The sequence below is a fragment of the Babylonia areolata genome, chromosome 11 (genome assembly GCF_041734735.1).
Source record: "Babylonia areolata isolate BAREFJ2019XMU chromosome 11, ASM4173473v1, whole genome shotgun sequence".
Classification (NCBI taxonomy): domain Eukaryota; kingdom Metazoa; phylum Mollusca; class Gastropoda; order Neogastropoda; family Buccinidae; genus Babylonia; species Babylonia areolata.
This window is the reverse complement of record NC_134886.1, coordinates 4,917,672-4,939,529: the sequence shown is the minus strand read 5'-3', so window position 1 is coordinate 4,939,529 and position 21,858 is coordinate 4,917,672. Positions and strand designations below refer to the sequence as shown.

Here is a 21,858-nt window from a genome sequence, read left to right as displayed (position 1 = left end):
CAAAAGAAGATAGCTATTTGAGGCAAGCATATGATGATATGTTATCGATGGATTCATTGGAAAAAGTTCCTTGGCTTAATTTTATCAAAAAGATACTGGTTTCAATTGGATTCTCCCACGTGTGGGAGAACCAAGGCACACTCAGCATTAAGCGACTAAAATATTCAGTCTTGAATAAACTACAGGATAAATATGTTCAATATTGGAACAGCAGAAAGAACGAGACCATTTCAAGGCTCTCCTTTTATTGCAAAATTGCAAATACTTATACATTACAACCTTACCTGATTAGCTGCAAAAATACTAAACACAGAGAGCACTATGTCGATTGCGAATAAGTGCACATGAACTTGAAATTGAGCGTGGACGTCACTACAACGTAACTAGGAAAGACCGGCTATGTAAATCATGTGGAGTTATAGAGGATGAACTGCATTTTCTGGACAAGTGTAGTGTGTACTCTAACTTGAGGTCTCGCCTACTTGTGACAGTCAATTCCCAGTCTTCGAATCATTGGCCAGATGGCACTGGCAACACAATAATCCAAAGGCCGAGTTCTCTGATGCCACAAAATTATTTCCAACCAGAACTGGCAAAATACATATATGAATGCTTTAAAGTTCGCAGTCCATAGCTATGTCTTATGGAATATCCTGCATGTGCTCACAACTTATTGCTTTTACTTTTTGTTTGCTTGTTGTGTTTAGTTTATAGTGTCCATAATTCCTATGATGGTTTTACGACAATTAAATGAGTTCTGAGTTCTGAGTTCTGAGTTCTGAGTTCTTCACACACACACAGAAACCCCTGTACAATGAATGCCCCCTGCCACGAACGGTCAGCAAATTTGCTCAGAACAACTGACCCTTTGTAGCTCAGCAAGCCAGTCACCCACCCACCCCTCTATAGCAAACTTTGTAGGTCCGGCCACGTTTCGTAACTAAAAGTTTTCTTTGCCAGTTTCCCCCACAACTGCATATATTTACATATATATATATATATGTCTATGTGGATCTAAAGCGAGCGGGGCATCACAGTCGAGGCGAGGCGTTATATCACAGGCTGGCTACTGATTTTGCTTTCATACGCACACGTATGTGTACACACACGCGTAAGGACACACACACACACACACACACACACACTCTCTCTCTCTCTCTCTCTCTCTCTCTCTCTCTCTCTCTCTCTGCGCTGTCGATATGCACACAACAAAACAACATCAGGAGACAGAATCAACGGTGGAATAGATGATGAAGAACACACAGAGAGAGAGAGAGAGAGAGAGAGAGAGAGAGAGAGAGAGAGAGAGAGAGAGGGAAGGAAAAGGTTCTTTCTCGAAATAAAAACAGCACAAAAGTAACAAAATTTGCCAGATAAAACTTCTTTCCTTCTGAAACGTCAACACCACTATTTCTTCCAACAACCTCCTCCCCACCCCCCCCACCCCCCGGCCCCCACAACCCCTCCCCCTGTCTCATCCATGTTTCCTTCTCTCCATCCCTTATCTCTCTCCTCTTTACTCCCTCCTCCCCCCCCCCCCCCATTCCCCTCCCCTCCCGCCCAACCTCCCCCAACAAAATGAAACAAATGTGTTACAGATGGACGGCGGCAACCACAACACACATAAACACACACACACACACACACCAAAACACACATACCCAACCACCCCCTCGCCTCATTCCCCCCCCCCCCCCCCCCCCCCATTCGCCCCCTTCTTCCCCATCGCGTGCCAGGTAAGTTTTTGTATTATGTGTTCTTTTGTTTGGTTTTGTATTGTTTTTGTTTTGTTTTTTTGTTTTGTTTTCTCAAACCGCTTGTTGGCCATTCTTTCTGGAAGAAGCCCACAGGCGGTTAGCGTGCAGGAAACTGAACATATTCTTTCGTTTTATCTCTCTCCTTCTCTGTCTCTGTCTCTGTCTCTCTCTCTTCTCTATACCCTTCTCTCGGTCTTTATCTCATCTCCTCCCTCTCTCTCTCTCTCTCTTCTCTCTGTCTCTCTCCTCTCTCCCTTCTCTCTCTCTCCCCTCTCCCCCTTCTCTCCCTCCCTCTGTATCCCCTTCTCTCTATCTCCTCTCCCTCTCTGTCTCTCTCTCCTCTCTGTCTCTCCTCTCCCCCTTCTCTCTCTCTCCCCTCTCCCCCTTTTCTCCCTCCCTCTCTATCCCCTTCTCTCTATCTCCTCTCCTCTCTCCCTCTCTGTCTCTCTCTCTCCTCTCTGTCTCTCCTCTCCTCCCCCCTTCTCGGTCTCTCTCTCAAACCATGGTAGATACGTGCATCTGATAAGAAGCAGGAGGGGATTTGGCGCCGTAAACCTCGCGACACGGGTCAGCGCGCTAAATTTGTTCCTCCTCCTCCTCCTCCTCCACCACCACCACCACCACCACCCCTGTCCCACCCACTTGTAGTTCTGCCAAGTAATAACCATGCGAATTACGATCTCATCCCCCGCAAGAAACTGGCGTCAAAGGCGATTGCGTGAGGCAATGATAACCACTACTTCTTCTACTTCTTCTTTTTTCTGTCTCTCTGTCTCCCTGTCTCTGTCTCTCTCTCTCTCTCCCCTCCCTCCCTTTCTCTCTGTCTTATCCAAGCAGTGCCAGTTTCAAAGAGGCGTCGACGCGTGCGAACTGCTCATTTACACAACAGCACACATCTGCTTTTCAAACGATACCGATAGACAGGCAGAGACAGATTTATTTCAAGTCTTCCTGTACTTCTAAATATATATATATATACATGTGTGTGTGTAAAAATGCTCGGGTGTTTCTTTTGAGCTGAAATATACATCATTTTCCCTGTCTAGCTTTTTTTTCCGTCTTTTGTTGTTTTCTTTCTTTTCTCTCTCTCTCTCTCTTTTTTTTTTTTTTTTTTTTTGTGCATCAAGGTCGTCTCCGGTGAGATAATTATGTTCATGACCCCATCCCCACCCCCAACCTTTCTTTCAGCTGGTAAACACACACACACACACCCACACACCCACACACACACTTCAATTAACCCCTTATTCAGGTTCACTCTAATATTCTGTCTCTATTCTGCAGTGCCGTTATTCTAACTGCAATGGAAACGTAACACTAAATAAAACCACCAAAAAAAAAAAAAAAATTGCCTCAGACACCAAGACTCACTAACCAACCCCACCCCCGCCCAAAAAAAAAAAAATAAATGAATATAAATAAATTTGCATGCATGTAATACATATCATATAAACAATAATACAACCATGACCAATACCGACAAATCAAGACAGAACCCCAACAGGCAAAAAATGTTGCACACAGCATCAAGAAACTACACGAGAAACAAGAAACCCTAACAACACAGCTCAATAGAAACCACGGACTTACTATAATACACACACACACACACACACACACACACACACACACACACACACACACACACGTGCGCGGACCGACTGACGGAGACAGCACATACAGAAGAAACAAGAGACAGAACTGAAACAAGAGAAAGACAGAGGAGGTGGAGAAAACCTGTGGACATGTACATTATCCCCACTCCCTCTGCCCCCTATCCCCCCCCCCCCCCCCTCTCTCTCTCTCTCTCTCTCTCTCTCTCTCTCCATTCCCCACCTTCTCCTTATTACCACCACTAGACCTGATCCGTTGATAAGGGCCCAGGAGCCGGTGTGCCGTAAACTTCCCAATTAGTGGATCAAGACTGACCAGGGGGGTGGGGGGTTTGAGGTGTATGGGTGGAGGGGGGTGAGGTGGTCGGGGGGGGGGGGGGGGTAGAATATGGGGGGGGGCGGGTGGAGGGGAGGGTAGGGTAGGGAGGTGGATGAGGAGAAGGAGTGTAGTTCAACCGACGCCGGAATTCTTGACAAATTTGCGCTCGCTCGCTCTACAAAAAACTCCCCATAAACCGCTGTATATGGCTACCTGTTGAGAACACCAGGGAAAGGAGAGGGGGTGGAAGGGGGGGGGCAGAGTGAGGGGGTTGGGGAGCTAGGGGATAGGGGGTGGGGGTGATGGTAGTGGAGGTGGAGGGGGGGGGGGGTGCTGAATACGCGTTGCACGACTAATGACGCGCACGCTTGGGGATTCGGCACCCCGCGCTCAAGTGCGCGTGAAGGGCCTGCCATGGAACCCCCTTAGGGGCGTGTTGTAAGTGAGACGTGTGAGTGTGTGTGTGTGTGTGTGTGTGTTGCGCAGCAATTTTATAAATACATTCATTCACCACTAATCTGCTTATGTAATGTTCGCGCGGTTTCTCATCACCAATCAATCCTCTACTTGGGTGTGTGTGTGTGGGGGGGGGGGGGGGGGGGGGGGGGGGGGGGGGGGGGAAGGGGGGGGCATTGTTCATGAACCGTATGCATGCATTCTTATGTATACACACACACACACACACACACACACACACACACACACACACACATATATATATATATATATATATATATATATATATATATATATAACTTATTTGTTATTTGTTGTTAACGCAACAAGCTCCCTGTTAAGGTGTAAGCGTCAACCAGCATTGTTATAAATGTATGTATGTATGTATGTGTGTGCGTGTGTACATATATATATATATATATATATATATATATATATATATATATATATTTATTTATTTATTTATGTGTGTGTGTGCGCGCGCGTGTGTGTGTGTGTGTGTGTGTGTGTGTGTGTGTGTGTGTGTGCGCGTCTGTCTGTCTGTCTGTGTCTGTGTCGGTGTCTCTGTGTGTTATTTATGATACGCCCAATATGCTGTGCAAAAAGAACACCCCCCACCCCCCAAACAAAAAAAAACAAGCAAACAAAAAAACCCATTTAAGCCTGATATTACATACATTTTGGAAACTATAAGTCACCGTCAATACGTCCAATTTACTGCGCAAAATGTATAATTTGAAGTCTTTATTTCAAAACACATTTCTCTGGTCGACTGTATCTGACTGTATGTTTAGTTACCGCGATACCGCGAGTATATATATATATAATATATATATATATATATATAATGTTAAAAAACATATGGTTCCTGACCACAAAACTACCGGCAGCTGATTCACTATTAATGGGTCTCCATCCGCGACAACATCGGGACCAACAATACTCGCTCTGATTGCAGATGTCGACACCATCTATACGAATTTTAGTGTATAATTATCATCTGATTTTCATCCCTCATGTTGCCCACAATCTCATTTCCACGCCGATGCAGTTTTAGTACTTTTACAACACGTCTGTGGGTAACATTTCTCTGTGTGTGTGTGAGTGTGAGTGTGTGTGTGTGTGTGTGTGTGTGTGTGTGTGTGTGTGTGTGTGTGTGTGTGTGTGTGTGTGTGTGTGTATTCGTCGTTTTGGCTGCAATTTATTTCAGTTTCCACTGAAAACATGTGGTCATCATCCACAGGCCCCATTTGACTGTTTGGTCGTAAAAGCAATGTGAAACCCCCATCAACAGCGAATGACTCAACGCGCGCGTGAACGTGAATGTGAATGTGCTCTGTGCATGTGCGTGCGCGCGCGTGTGTGTGCGTGCGTGTTTGTGTGTGTGTGTGTGTGTGCAGGTTCATGAGAGCGGACTGAGATGTTACCCAGAGAAGAAAAGGCGTGGGCTTTTTGGCACCAGTCAAATGAAAGAATAAGATCACGATACCATGCCACCAACAAAATATGCCAATACACACACACACACACTCTCTCTCTCTCTCTCTCTCTCTCTCTCTCGCTTTATATCACACACACACACACACACACACACACAGAGGGAGATAGGAGAGAGAGAGAGAGAAAGAGAGGGGGGGGGGGGATCCTAAAACAAAGAGACTTTTCTGCCGTCGTGCTATAAAGCGGAACTCATTACATTGGTGATGTGAGAGGGTTTAGCAAAAAAAAAAAAAAAAAAAAAAAAAAAAAAAAAAAAAAAACACTGCACACAGACGATCATACAACACAGAGATATCACACTGTCACAGAGCAACAAAGCAGAACTCTTACCAAAATGGCGATGTGAGACGGTCAGCACAAGTTTCTGACAGAATGACACTCGAAGAGAGCGAGAACGAGAGCGAGCGAGCGAGCGAGAGAGAGACAGAGAGAGAGAGAGAGAGAGAGAGAGAATCGGTGACGTTCTGTTGGATACCAGAAACAAAGGAGAAGGAGGAGGAGGAGGAGGAAGGGAAGGGGAGGGAGGGAGGGGGGGGGGAGAAAAAAAACACACACACCCAAAAACATCTAGATGAAAGGCACAAAACAAGAGCAAAACAAAAAACAAACAAAATCTCTGGTACCTTTGATATAACAAGTTACCCCCCCCCCCCCGCCCCCCCTCTGCCCCCCCAAAAAAACGCAACGACAAGAAAAAAGTCCATGACAGAGCAGATGACATCGACTGTCTTCGGAATCGGCAGAACGAACGAACGAACGAACGTGCGTTGAGTGTTATCCTCTTGTTTATTGTGTGTTTATGTTTAGTGTGCCTTTGGTGCCTGTGTTATTGTTAAGTGCCTGTGTGTGTCTATGTGCGTCTGTGCGCGCGCAACACGCATACATGAGTTAGATAGATAGAGAGAGAGAGAGAGAGAGAGAGAGAGAGGGGGGGAGGGGACCGGAAGAGGAAGAATGGGTGAGAGATCTCATATAGATCTGTATGCTCAGTTTCCACATCATCAAAAATCAAAAGCAAAAAACAAAACAAAAAAAACAGTGGGTGAACGAAACATAAAGAACACAAGCAAAGGAAACAGACAGCCAAAAAAAAAAAAAAAGTTTAAAAATAGAATAAAAAAAAAATAAAAAAAATAAAATAACCACAGAAGAGGGGGAAAAAAAGATACAAACACGGCGAACATAAACACTCAACACCGACTGACTGCATGAATATATATATATGATACTGAAAATATTGTTTCATACACGTGTGTGTACACAGGAGTATCATCATTCCCAAATCTTCCCCCAGCTGCCTCCATTCCCAAAAGGGCATCAAAAAGCTCAGAGAACACCAAAGGGCGCGTAGTCAGTACGCGGATCGGATCTGGGGGGGGGGAAAAAAAAGAAAAAAAAAAAATCAACTTGGGGAACTGCTTCAATTCACGGCTATCTCCGTCAGCAGACCTACCCACTGTTCTTTTATGGCTTTATTTAATTTCTTTTTTTTTATATATTATTATTATTATCATTCTAAGGGGTCTCTCTCTCTCTCTCTCCACTCCCCCCCCCCCCATTCTCTCTCCCTCCCCGCTCTCTGGATCGTCTGCTTGTTCTGGCACTGCTGAGAACGGCGCCAGATAAAACAAATCTCTCTGCTAAGCGCAAGAGACAGGCAGCGGCATGAGGTAAGGGGGAGAAGATGCTTGGTTTCAATTAAAAGACGACCGCCACTCCACCCAACACCAACCTTTTTTTTTTCTTCTTCTTTTTCTTCTATGTTCGTGCTCCTCCCCCCCCCCCTCTCTCTCTCTTTCTCTCTCGCTCCCCACCATATTATATATATATATATGTGTGTGTGTGTGTGTGTGTATGTGTGTGCGTGCGTGCGTGAGAGAGAGAGAGAGAGAGGGAAGGAAAATTACAGTGTTACTTTTCTGCGTATTGTGGAGCCTGGGTACATTCGTTTGTCGGTACTTAGTTGTGCTGCCATGTCTGTGAGACTGCAAGTTGTTTCGTCATGTGTGTTGTGTACTGATAATGTGTGTGTGTGTGTGTGTGTGTGTGTGTGTGTGTGTGTGTGTGTGTGTGTGTGCGTGTGTGTGTGTGTGTGCGTTTCGCATAGGGTGGCTCATTTTCGTTCTGGTCTTTATTTCAATTCCTTTTGCCTTCTTCGTATCTTTTTCCCTTTTGGGCTTTTGAAATGACGGCGTCAACAAAAGCTCCCTTTTTCAACTGCTCTCTTCTTTCTATCCGAATTATTAAAGAAAATTTTTTTTTACTCGTATTCTATTGGTTTTAATGACATAGTTATCTTCCTCTTATCTAAAGAAAAAAAACAAAAAACAAACAAACAGCAACAAAACTTCCCCTTATTCCCATTTTCACTGAACGCCGTTCCATCTATTCCCCCCCCCCCAACCATTATTCACATTGAATACAGACCCGGCGTCGTTTCTCACAGAGGAGGATTCAAACTACAATGATAAACAGCAGCACTGGAATCAATACTACTCGTGGGCTCTAACACACACACACACACACTCTCTCTCTCTCTCTCTCTCTCTCTCTCCATTCTCCCATAACCTTCCCGGCTTTGTTTCCACGTTTCATGTTGGTGATTTGTAACGGCTTTAAAAAAAATATATATATACAGATTTTTTTTTTTTTTTTTTTTTTTTTTTACAGCCCACACTGACAACAAGCATTTTAAAAAGAACTGTTAAAAAAAAACCCGAAACAAAACAAACAAACAAAAAAAAACCACCGCCCGACACAAAATCGTATAATAATTTGCTCCCTTAAAAGCGACAAAGAACCACCATCAACTTGGTATACGATGCCCGTTAGATCTTCTCATCCGGACCACTGTAAATCAACTGCACAGCTGTGACCAGCCATGGTGGAGTGGTTTAGCGGTGGGACGGTTTTGTGGTCAGGTCCGGCGGACACAGCTTTACAATCTAAACCTCACAAGTCCGTCGTCGATCGGGTCAGCTGTGCCTTTTTTTTTTCTTTTTTTCTCGTTCGACGGTAAACTGACTGGGCTCAGGATTCTCCCGCGCTGAACTTTCATCCTCGTTGCCCGCAGTTTGAACCCCTCCCCCCCCCCCCCCCAACCCCCACACCCTCTGCTTTGAGTGTGTGTGTGTCTGTGTGTGTCTGTGTGTCTGTCTGTGTCTGTCGCTGTTTCTGTATCTGTCTGTGAATGTGATTTACGGTAATTAGAAAGCCCGAACATAATGCCGCATGCCGCACGTCGTAAAACATATACACGTGAATTCACACTGGTCAACGGACGTGGTCTCTGTCCACGCGCAGTACAGAAAAGAGTATATAATATATTCTTAAATTAAAAAAAAAAATTAAAACTAAACCACAACCACTTAACACAATGTTTCTTGCAGTCTTGTTGAAGGAAAACCTTTCAGGTTGTGTAAGATGTTAAGAGAACGCCGTCTGTCTCCTGTTCGAGTTAACCATACAAATATATTAACCCATATTACAGTGGATCTATAGATCTCCGTCTATGCGTCATATATATATATATATATATATATATATATATATATATGTATGTATGTACTTCTGTATATTTTTATTTTTATTTCTTTCTTCTCTCTTTCTCTTTTCTTTGTCTGGTCCATTATCAGGTTATCATTTTCCTCTTTTTTTTTCCCCCGAAATCAGGGTTTTATTTGCAAAAAACCAAAACCTTCAATAATAATAATAATAATAATAAAGAAACAAAAATATTTTCCAAGGTAATGTTGTTGACTTCACTAATCATAGTGCACACGAAATGGAGGGGGAAATACATGCAAAAGAACTCTTTCTTTTATATATTAAAAAAAAAAAAAAATTATGTGTAAAAAAAATAAGGGGGAAAAACATACTGCCTGACACTGAGATACATACATGTGCTGGCACCCCCCAACTGAAAAAAACCCCATCCCCGTTCTAAACGAACGACCAGTGAAATACGGTAACGAGTTATCTAATCTTTATCAGCGTCACAATCTTCCTTGAGATTCGTGCCTCGTTTTCGATTTTTTTTTTTTTTTTTTTACTTTCATTTAAAAAAAAATTTTCTTCTTTTTTTTTTTTTTCAAACGCATCACTTGATCCGTTCTACACAGAACACGAGACCACCACTTTAATTGTTTTTAGTGTATGTGCTTTTTTTTTTCCTTTTTTTTGTTTGTTTTGTTATTGTTTTTTGTTTGTTTTTTTCTTCTTCTTTTTTTTTTTCTTTTTAATCAAATTCCCCACCAACTACTAAACACCCACCCTCGAAAACAATTGCACATGATATGTTTAACATATCTTTAAACAGACAAGTTTATCTCTGCGTGGTTGGAAAGAGGTGGGGGGATCGGAAAATCTACTCACCAACCTCTCTCTCTCTCTCTCTCTCTCTCTCTCTCTCTCGAGCCGTTCCTCGCAAGCTTGCAGACCTTATTCGGTCTTTCCTTGAAATGCATACATATATATATAAATGCATTACGTTCGTGTGTGCTTAAAAAAATGAAATAATCTTTTCTGTTGTTTTTTTTTTTTTAAACGACAAATATGCAAGACGGACAACGTGCTAAGAGTACAACAGCGATACCGATGTACGTCGTGGTGAATTTACCAAATAACCATTCATTCTCGCTCTATCTCTCATCAAAAAAAAAAAAACACACACAAAAAAACAAGGCATCGAGTCTGAGAGAGAGGAGATGAAGAATTCTTTTATGTATTGCATGGGTAAAAGTTACACGTATATATATATATATATATATATATATATATATATATATATATATATATATATATATATATATATATATATATATATATATCTGAGGGGGAAATGAAACCAAGAAAAAAAATAAAATAAAACCGCAGTACTAATAAGATGACGTTCGGGTCTCCTGCCGCACACCACACCACTCCACTTCCAAGTCCTTACAACCCTTTTCCCGCGCGCAGCGTGCAACCTGACAACAAGTAATGGAACCAGCGCCGTGAGAAGACGAAAGAGGAGGAAGAGAGAAGGAACCCCCCCCCCCCCCCCCCACTCCTCCCCGCCGCCACCCCACCCCACCCCTTCTCCCCCTCTCTCTCTCTCTCTCTACCAGAGCTTCATCTAATTACCTGAAAACATCCCACTCCGAAGCTGCGGTATTCTTTCATCCTACAAATGGAGGGCAAATGTTTTGCAAAGTCTTTAGCGCTCCCAGCAACCCCCCCCCCCCCCCCCCCCCCCACTCCTCCCCACCCCCCTCCCCAGAAAGAATATTTTATGTGTGCGCTCTTAGCATGCAACCCGACCCAACGTGACTCACCACTATCATCATCATCATCATAATCATCATCGTCGTCGTCGTCAACGCAGCCAAGCGGGCAGGCTTTTTTTTTTTCTTTTTTTTTTTTTTTCATTAAGTTTAGTAGTCCACAATGTGTGGGTCAGATTTTTATATTTTGCCAACCGCAAGAGCCGACCGTTGAAAGCAAATGGGAAACGTGTTGCTTTTTTCTCCCCTTTTTTTTTTCTCTTTGTTTTGTTTTGTTTTGTATGTACATGTTTGTTGATACATACTGGTCAACAATTTAGAACAATGAACGTCCGGGTGTTGGGGGTGGGGGGTAGGGGGGGGATGAATTCGCAAGTACCGTAAAGAGTAATTAATCGTATGATACAATCGTGTTTTTCGGTGGTGGTGGTGGTGTTTTTATGGGTTTTTTGTTTGTTTTGGTTGTTTGTTTGTTTTTGTTTTTTGTTTGTTTTCTACAAGAGAGTGGTTACATGTTTGTTGTTGCGTGGTTGTCTGTGTGTGCGTCAATGTGATGTGTGTCTTTTGGTTCGTTCGTATCGTATCTAAATATGCACGTATATCTGCGTGTTCTTCCGCTTATTTTTCTCAACGAGTGCGTCGGCGTGTCCCGAAACTGTGACAGGCATAAACGTTACACGTAACTTGAACTTGATGAAATGCACCTTGTCAGACCAGCGATAAATGGACACGTGACGTCTCGTAATTCAACAATTGATGAAAATCAACAGGTCTTCAAAATGCCTTTCAGAAAAGAAAAAAAGTTAACATCTGTAACATCACAAAGACTACGTCAGAAGACTGATTCAACGCTGATAGCTGGTTACTGTTTTTTTCAAGCACCCAGCACTTTTTTTTTCGTTTAGACTTCAGAGGAAAAACAAAACACAAAATCGAAGGGAAAAAAACATGATTTCCATCTGTGCAAAAATTCTCTCTCTCTCTCTCTCTCTCTCTCTCTCTCTCTCTATCTATCTCCCTGTCTCTCCACACCTCACTCCCACCCCTTTATTCTTCATTCACTCGCTTGCGCGCGCAATTCTACTATCCTTTTCTTCCTATGCCACTGTTTAAAAAAAAAAAAAATCATCCCAGTGTGTGGTTTTGATTCATGCGTAATCAGAACCCACAAGAAAAAAATAATAACAACAACAAAAAATAAAACAAAAAATCGAAGACGAAGATGAAAAGAAAATGGGAACAGCTAACAAAACCAAATAATAATAATAATAATAATAATAATAAAGACAGAAAAGGATTAACCATAGAAAGGGATCGACTGCACACAAGGAGAAAATGTCTCCCAGCGTCGAGTTACGATGCCCTACTGTTTTATGCGCACGCCTTTTCAAACTTCAGCTGAGCAATGAATCTGCTGTCATCTTGCGACGCTCGTTCGATATTCTTCCAGTGGAAAAAAAATGTCGGCAGCATCGCTGGCATCTCCAGGCCTGAGGACTCATCATCTCTGCCAGAGGTTTTTTTCTTTTGTGTGTGTGTGTGCTGCCACCGAGATCATCACGACCAGGCAGGCCACAGATGCCGATTGATTGGTGTGCTGATAGCAGGTTTTGAGCGCGCGCACAGGTATATGCAGAGACAGACAGACAGAGAGACAGACAGAGACAGACACACACAGAGCAAGACAGAGACAATGGCGAAACTGTGTCCGTGGTGTACATGTATGTGTTTGATCGCCCATACGTGTGTGCATACTGTGAATGTGTGTTGACTGTGCCAGCGAGAGACAGACAGACAGAGACAGAGACGGAGAGACAGACTGAGGCGGAGGGACCCAGAGAGGCACACAGAGACAGACAGAAAGACAGAGTGTGTGTGAGTATGCACAAGAAAGACAGAGAAACGCACGCAACCATGAATACGCATCATTACACGGCTGTGTAGGTTTGTCTAACGTTGGCTTCGTTTGAACCCATAGTCTATATTCCTCTTCTTCTTCTTCTTTCTTTCTTTCTGTCTTTTTTTTTTTTTTTTTTTTTTTTTTTTTAGAATAAATCCATATAGTGCTCCTGTTCTTACCGATCACATGCTTAAAGAAAGAAAAACACACCCAAGATCTATCGTTTCCAATCAGAAAAGGAATTTCGGAACCAAACTCGTGTCCCACTCTTATGGAACTGGAAAAAAACCAAGTGTCATAACATGGTCCTCGTGTTTCCTTTCCATGTAACGAACGGGCTCTGCGAAAAAAAAAAAAAAAAAAAAAAAAAAACCGTCTGGGCCAGTTGTACAAACCGCTCTGTGTGACTGTGGGAGTGTGACGTACTTGGAAGGGTGGTTGGTGGTGGTGGTGGTGGTGGTGGTGGTAAGCTACAGTGGTCACTTAAGCAGACTATACATACACTGATTGGGGCTCCCACTTCCTCCCTCCCCACACAGTGACACTCTCTCTCTCTCTCTCTCTCTCTCTCTCTCACACACACACACACACACACACACACACACACTGACACGCACATTACAGTGGTCAAATCACTGGACAAGCAAGTTAGTAAGTAGTAAGCACTCGTGGTCCTACTACAACAGCCAGAGAGAGGTCAGAGCGTGGCCGACCCCCAAAGCGGATAACAATAGCTCCTTGTGTAGGGGGCAGGGGACAGACACTCCGGGATTACGTTAATCCCCCCAGGGGGGGGTGGGGGGGGGGGGGGAACTGAAACACTGCGTACTGAGAGGGAGCAAAAGACTACCAGATTTTCTTTTTCTTCTCTGGTAAAACTATCGACCCCCACTGGCACGCCCCCCCCCCCCCCCCACTTCCGACCCCCCCTAACCCCCACCCCACACCCGCACAACCAACTATGCCGCTTATCAGAACGGTGTGTGGATATATCGTAGTGGGCTCCCTCCCTTTTGGTGTTTTTTCAAGCCACTGGGGTTTTTTGTTAAAAAAGAAGAAAAAAAAAGAAATAATCTCTCTCTCTCTCTCTCTCTCTCTCTCTCTCTCTCTCTCTCCTCTCTCTCATCACACTTCCTTCTTTACAAACTCTACCCCCTCCCTCCCTCCCCTCCACCCTCCCACATCCGTGTCCCTGCCCAATCTCTTGAATTCCTCAATTAAGACATTTTCCTTTTCCCAGTGGAATGGATACATGGCCTCGAGTCAGAACACATAAGGGAAACCACAGGACCCTGTAACAAGTATTATTACACTTTGTTGTTTCCTGATCCCTGGCTGAAACCTCACTTCACCTGAAGAGGGTCAGGGCCAGGGGTTGGAAGAGGTGTGGCTTTGCTTGCGTGAAGATGGGCGAACGGGAGATTGAAGAAAAAAAATAAAATTAAAATAAAAACTTAAAAGAAAAACATTTTAAAAAATTTGTAGCCTACTTGTGAACCACCAAAATGTACATGTTAAAGTTTTATTTTTTTTTTTAATTTTCCCAAACCATATTCAAAGCCAAGTAGCAAAGTTTCACCCCCTTCTTGTTTACCTGCCATCCTGCTATCCATCAAGAGAGGATGAAATATTGTGAAAACTTGCATGAATTTATAAGAAATGCTACAGCTGCACACACACACACACACACACACACACACACATATATATATATATATATATATCCCATACCAGATGTAAAAGCAGATATGGTTATTATATACAGTATGCTCTGCTCATGCTTTGGCCCAACATTTCTTCATCCACACCTATGTGGAGTGATGGCCTAGAGGTAATGCGACAGTGTAGGAAGCGAGAGAATCTGAGCGCGCTGGTTCGAATCACGGTTCAGCCGCTGATATCTTCTCCACCTCCACTAGACCTTAAGTGGTGGTCTGGATGCTGGTCATTCGGATGAGATGATAAATCAAGGTCCCGTGTGCAGCAAAATTCTGTAGAAAAATCCACTTCGATAGGAAAAACAAATCTGCACGCAGGAAAATTTTTTTTTAATGTGTGGCGCCTGCAGTGTAGCGACACGCTCTCCCTGGTGAGAGTAGCCCAAATTTCACACAGAGAAATCTGTTGTGATAAAAAGAAATACAAATACAAATCTCCTCTGTGCATCTCTCTTTGTCTTTCTGTTTGTCTCTCTCTCTCCCTCTTAACTACCACATGACACACTTCACCTTACTTTCACTGGACAGTCAACAAATATTTCAACAATGGGATTCAGGAAGAAAAAGAAGAAGAAAAAAAACAACAAGCAACTAAACTCATTGACACATCTCCTAGAGCTGTATTTTGCATGAACATTTTGAAAGCAAGGAAAATAACTGGTAAAGTAAAAGACAAAAACATGACCATCAAAGTTCAAAACCCTGATTTTGTTTTTCTGTGGATGATTCACTCAGCTACTAACTAATATGTGTGTACATGTATTATTGTTGCAACACTGACAGGTCAAGTGTGCTTCACTTTCAATGTCTGAAATGAATGATTCATTGTAGTGTGACCATTGTTTACAAGTCTAACAATAATGGATTACTTGCATTGTTCCACGAAGTTTAAAAAAACAAAAAACAAAAAAAAAACCCACCTACCAATGTCATACACCTTGTGCCGGTGTCTTCTGTACCATCAGTATGCAGAATGAACGAGGGACAGATTACTGGAAAGAAAACTGCCTTTTTCTACTCCCGTAATTCAAATCAAGATGTCCATCCAACTGAATCTAAAGCTTCCTTCTGTCATAGACAAAAGTTGAGTTATGACTGAAATATACAAGAATGTTCAGTATATCCAGAAAACATTTTTGAAGGTTGGTTGATTTTTTTGTTCCTTTTCACCAAATCACAGATAACACTGCTCACAGACAGATTTTGGAAGGCAATAAACATTAAAACACCAGGAATTTGTTGGGATATATATTTGAAGGAATCAAAACAACAATACTTGACGGACAAGAAACTTTATCAACCATCTGCATATGACAATGAACCAATTACTGATTAGAGATAAAGTTTAGTCCAATGAACTACAATGAATGGGTAAGCCCAAGGGAATTAATTAACAACAACACAATGAGTAACTGCATGACACACCACCAATGAAAATTATTCAGAAGAATTATCATCCACAACACATTTCATGATGTTAGCACCTTCGTGTCCTGTCCTTAACATAGCCTTCACCTTATCCTCCCATTTCTCAGTACATAGCAGATCTATACAATGTGTGCCTTTAAACTGTTCTTCACCTAACTATCTCCCTGTAATTCAGTTTACTCCATTTAAAGATACTATAATCATGGCAGCATTAAAAAGGAAAAAGAAAAAGAATATTAGTCTGCCTGTTTTGGCAAGATTTCAAGGTGACTCCAGATTCCTGTTATGTATTTGTTTTTTGATAGATAAAAAGTAGAAAATTTCATACCTTCATTAAAGTAATACAAGCAGCACATATCAACTATCAAACTGTTATACCCTAACTTATCACTTCACACTAACTGGTATATTCCACACAAAATACAGAAACTGGCACAATACTCTGACACTAGTTTGTCTTATGTTTTTTCTTGCACTTACTGCATATCTAGTTCTACTTCTTCTTAAAATATATAATCAACTTCTGGAAATGTATAATATGCTTTAGTTCAGGAGCATCCAATATTGTAATGTTACCAAAAAAAATCCCGTTTCTCAAATATATTGTTTCAAGTCTATAAAAAAAATTCATCCTGCATGAAAACAGATACAGCCTTTGTGCTATATAGATGTATATGTCTGATTAGTGTAAACTTTTACAAAGGACAGATATATTTTCCTATTGTTTTTGAATAATGAGACAATCACAAAAAAACTATATGAAGAAAATTGCTATATAGGACATGAATATACTGAGAATGATTCATGAATTATCCATGGAATTTTTCCTTCCAGTCTTTTGAGGCAGAAAACTCACTGGCCATTATAATCTTAATTACTGTTGTGTGCTTTTGTTTTGTTTTTGTTTTGTTTTTTGCTCTCTTGTCTGTGATAATTTTCTGGATGCAAAATTGACAACCATAATGCTGTTTGAAATATCTGCTTGGATTTTAATAAATAAATACAGACTTTTTTTCAAACAGAATGCACGAACTGAAAACATACACATGTATACATGTATGTATTTGATGACAACAAAACCAAACAGAAGACTCTTGATCACAATGACAATGAAACTTGTGAGGTAGGTTGGAGTGACCATTGCGAGGAATTTCTCAGCAGGGTGTCACTTTTCACACCTGCAAAAGCTCCAATCAGGATCAAGAAAAACTTGTCCATTTCACTTCTGACAGACGTTTTATTCGTCACTATTCTATGACCATACACAAGTCTAAAATTTCAGAGGAAAATGAAACGAGAGAAATTGAAAGGAAAGAAAACGGTTCTCGTTTAAGTCTCCAAAACAAAACACTCTCTCTCTCTGGCCTCGTCTCACGTCTCAGCAGTACGCCTACTTGGCTCGCACGCGGAGTTTTGTTGTCGGACCCTCGCTTGCGTTTGGTAGCGCTCAACCACTTTAGGACCCAGCGCTTCCGAGTCGGGCCCACTCGATGAAAACAAAAATGATTTAACAGCTTCCACGAATGCAACTAGGGTTCAAAATGGAAAAATGAACACAGACACATCACAGCTTCACTCACCTTCTCCAGAATCCACCACAGACACACAGCATAGTAAAAATCCAAGTAAAACGGGAGCGCATACCCAAGCATGCGCCCCTCCGGTCGCCATGATTCTACTTTCTGCCACTGTTCCCCACACAGCACATGCGCAGAGGGTCGCTCACAGGAAGGTCATGAATATTTATCACAGGCTGGCGGGTGACGAGCGCACGGGACGGTCCAGCGCGCGCGATAAATAACGTCGATTGTTGATTTATTTCTGACACACTGAAATTGTTGCGTCTAATCCCCGCTCAGATTTTGCTTTTTTCCTTCCGATGAAACTCAGATGTACTGTATCCTTTGCCTGTTGTGAGAAGAAAATAAAATTAAAATCACACAATAAATCAGTAGAACATTCAGCACACAAATGTCCCAGTTGACAGAACCGTGTGAAAACAATATCAGGAAAAGCACAAAAATGCAATCCAGAGAATTTTAACTCCTCACAACTGAAAAGTCACAAGTGTAACACTGTTAGATCCTGGAATGATGCTTAGTCGTTGACCGTAGTAAGTCCACCAGTGGTGGCGAGAAAAATCACACCATTACTTTCGTACCAGTGACTGGACGCGAATAACTCACGCACACTGGATTACTAGTATTCTTCACCCATGATTATTATACAGGAAAAAAAAAATCACGTCTAAAAACAAGTTTCACGTCACAAGCAATATCCCCAGGAGATATCAACCAAACACGTCCACGGGCGAAAGGTGTTTTAAATTCCAATCAACACTTGATCCGTGCCTATGTATCTATGGCAGCACTGCCAAATTATTCTCACTTTCCGATCTGGGCAGAAGTACGTACACATATCCCCCCAAAGACACTTGCAATGAACTGCGATGAATCCCAAACACACACACAGTTCTCCCAACAGCTCCAGCAGCAGCAAACGGACGAACTATCACTTGGGCCTTTCAGCACGTAACGGCGCCCGTGCGTGGTGTGTGTGTGTGAGTGGTGAAGTAAGGTTGGCCCACAAAGTGTAGAATCCACTTTTCTTTCGGGGGGAGCGTCACGCGGTGATCACGGGCTTTATGCCTATAACACCCCACCCCCTCACACTGTCGTCAACCCCAAACCGACCGCCCCGCGCCTTGCTTTGCCTTGCCTTGCCTTGCCAGCCAGCTAGCTAGCTCGCTTTTCCTTTCTTTCTCTTTCTGTTTCCCTCGCACGCTTCGTTTCGTGATGGTGTGTGTGTGTGTGTGTGTGTGTGCACCAAGCACTCGCTCCTCCCCTCTACCCCTTTCTGACAGCCTCTCTCTCTCTCTCTCTCCCTCCCTCCCCCCCCTCTCTCTCTCTCTCTCTCTCCCGTTCGCTCAAATCCTGAGTAGCTAGCTGTGCTGGGGCACTTCTTCGCTCCATCTCACTCCCACCACACACGCACACAACCCCCTCAGCCCCCTCCTCCACTCTCTCCTCCCACACCCTTCTCTCTCTCACCCAGCTCTGTCTATTCTCTCTCTCTCTCTCTCTCTCTCTCTCTCTCTCTCGCCTTGCCACCTCTTCTCTTGCACCCCCTTCTTCCTTCACAACGACGTGTAGCTGTTTTCACCTGTCTCCGCCGCAGGTTTTATCCCCCCCCCCCCCCGCCCCCCTCACCTACTCCCCCAAAATGCATTTTATAATCGTTCGTCCGATCTGTACTGGCCTGTCTGGGGAACTGTTCTGTGTCTGTGTGTGTGTGTGTGTATATCTCTGTGTGTTTTGGTAACATTCCAGTTTCACGGAAGTGAGTAATCAGTTGGCAAGACATTTCGTCTCCTCCAACTACCACGACTTTCGCTTGTTACTCATCTCGTCTCTCCCATCACGAACGTGGGAAAAACTGTGTGCGAATTTCTTCTTCTTCTGCGTTCGTGGGCTGCAACTCCCACGTTCACACGCATGTACACGAGTGGGCTTTCACGTGCATGACCGTTTTTGCCCCGCCATGTAGGCAGCCATACTCCGCTTTCGGGGGCGTGCATGCTGGGTATGTTCTTGTTTCCATAACCCACCGAACGCTGACATGGATTACAGGATCTGTAACGTGCGTATTTGATCTTCTGCACACGAAGGGGGTTCAGGCACTAGCAGGTTTGCACATATGTTGGCCTGGGAGATCGTAAAAATAAACTCCACCCTTTACCTACCAGGCGCCGTCACCGTGATTCGAACCCGGTACCCTCAGATTGAAAGTCCAACGCTTTAACCACTCGGCTATTGCGCCCGTTGGCGGAGGAGTGAACGTCCACTCCTTGTTGTGAACACTACTCAATCCGTCTTGAAAAGGGGGATGACAATTGTGGATATTGCCCGTTTTCCGTATCTACGAGGGAAGGAGAGAGAGAGAGAGAGAGAGAGAGTGAAGACGGACCTTGCCAATTCTGACACGTACAGCTGGAACAAGGAGGAGAATATGACGGAGCTAGAGGCGACAGGGGAGGAGGAGAAGGATGGGGGTGCGACAACAATCAACGTGATTGCAAGCTTGGTCAACCAGGCGTGTTCATTGCAGCACCGACACGGTCTTTCACCTTTTGAGACAACCCATCAACCGTAGCTGGCTGGCTTGCGCGTGCTTGGCGGTGTTGCGTTTCGCGTGTGGAAGAGTGTGGTGTTGGGGGTTTCGCGTTGGCGCTGGGGTATCGGGTCTTTCTTCTTCTCGCCTTGATGTGTTTGTATCAGTGTGTGGTAGGCCTAGTGCTTTTCTTCACAGTCAGTCAGCCAGCCGTCGTTGACATCATCATTCTCACCACAGAGCGTTTCTGAAGGATGCTGTGCCGTGATATTGTGTGTGTGTGTGTGTGTGTGTGTGTGTGTGTGTGTGGGGGGGGGGGGGGGGGGGGGGGGGGGGGGAGGGAAGGATGCGGAGTGTGTGTGTGTGTGTGTGTGTGTGTGTGTGTGTGTGTGTGTGCGTATGCGTGTTCTCCTGTAGTGTGTCTGTATATCAATGTGTGTGTGTGTGTGTGTGTGTGTGTGTGTGTGTGTGTGTGTGTGTGTGTGTGTATGTGTGTGCGGGTGTGTGTGTGTGTGTGTGTGTGTTGTAGTGTGTATATTCGCGCGCGTGCGTGTGTTGGAGAGAGAGAGAGAGCGGAGAGAGAGAGAGAGAGAGAGAGTGTGTGTGTGTGTGTGTGTGTGAGAGTGTGTGTGAGTATAAGCCCGCTTTCTTGTGTGCTGTGTTTGTGAATGCTGACGCAGACGTGGGCTGGAAAGATTGGAGTGGCCGGCGGGCACATGGTGGATTATTTATTTATTTATCATTTTCTTTATTATCTTTTTTTTTTACGTTCATTCGTTTTATCCGTTGTTTCGTTTTATAAAGCCTGTGATTCATTTGTAATTTTGCTTGTCATCTGTTTGTCACAGTCATGGGGTTTTACAGTGGCTGGAGGAGTATACATTATATTATATTATATTGTATCGTATTACATTATATATTATATTATGTTATATTATATCATATCATATTATGTTATATTATATTACATTATCATATTATGTTATATTATAGTATGTTGGTTTAAATAATCTTTAATTATTCAACAATACACATGATTACAATGCAATGAATGACAAAAGAGCATCAACAAGCTTAAAGCTTATACTGTGCTCACAACGTTGCACTTCAATTTTATCATCACGGCTGATGAACCATATTATGACTTGTATCAAATAACATTCATAAACAGTAAGTAATGAAATAATGAAATAAAACAAATAAACAAACAGTACATAATATAGTAAAATAATGCTAATATCAATATTAACATGAGATTAAATTTATTATCACCAAAGTAATTGGCCTAATAGAAGAAAAACACGAAGAAGAAGAAGAAAATTTAGAAGTATTTGTATTATAGTATGTTATATTATATTATATCATTTCATTTCATTTTATTTTTTATCTTACTTGATCTTATTCTATTCTATGTATTGTTATCATATTATTATCCTTGTAAGAGCGGATTTGTCGTTAGTTTATTTGCAGAGAAAAGTCTACTTTCTTTTTTCTTTACACATATCCAGAGGAACATGCGATGACAAATAGATAGATAGACAGATAGATAGATAGATATAGATAGATTTAACCATTGTTAAAGCAGATTTGTATTCAACAACTTTCTAGAGAAATGCGTAGTTTGCTTTCCTTCACATTCTCTAGATGAACTTGCAATCAATGACAAATAAATAGAAAAGTAAATTATTGATTAATTTGTCAATTGATCTGAACCGTTGTTATACCGGACTTGTCAGACAACAAATGTACAAAGTAATGTCTGGTTTGCGCTTCCTACACATGTTTCACAGCTA

The 21,858-nt window shown here is 42.8% G+C and overlaps 1 protein-coding gene across 2 annotated transcripts in view; it reads right to left on the bottom strand.

Moving 5' to 3' along the window:
- LOC143287472 (ephrin type-A receptor 4-like) overlaps positions 1-18,469 on the bottom strand; it is a 278,300-nt gene extending 259,831 nt beyond the window's left edge. For both annotated transcript variants that reach the window (XM_076595481.1, XM_076595483.1), the window contains exon 1: positions 17,536-18,469. In XM_076595481.1, the coding sequence (XP_076451596.1) occupies positions 17,536-17,626 (91 nt within the window). In that variant the 5' untranslated portion in view covers positions 17,627-18,469. The remainder of the gene's footprint in view (positions 1-17,535) is intronic.
- Positions 18,470-21,858: the final 3,389 nt, after the last annotated feature.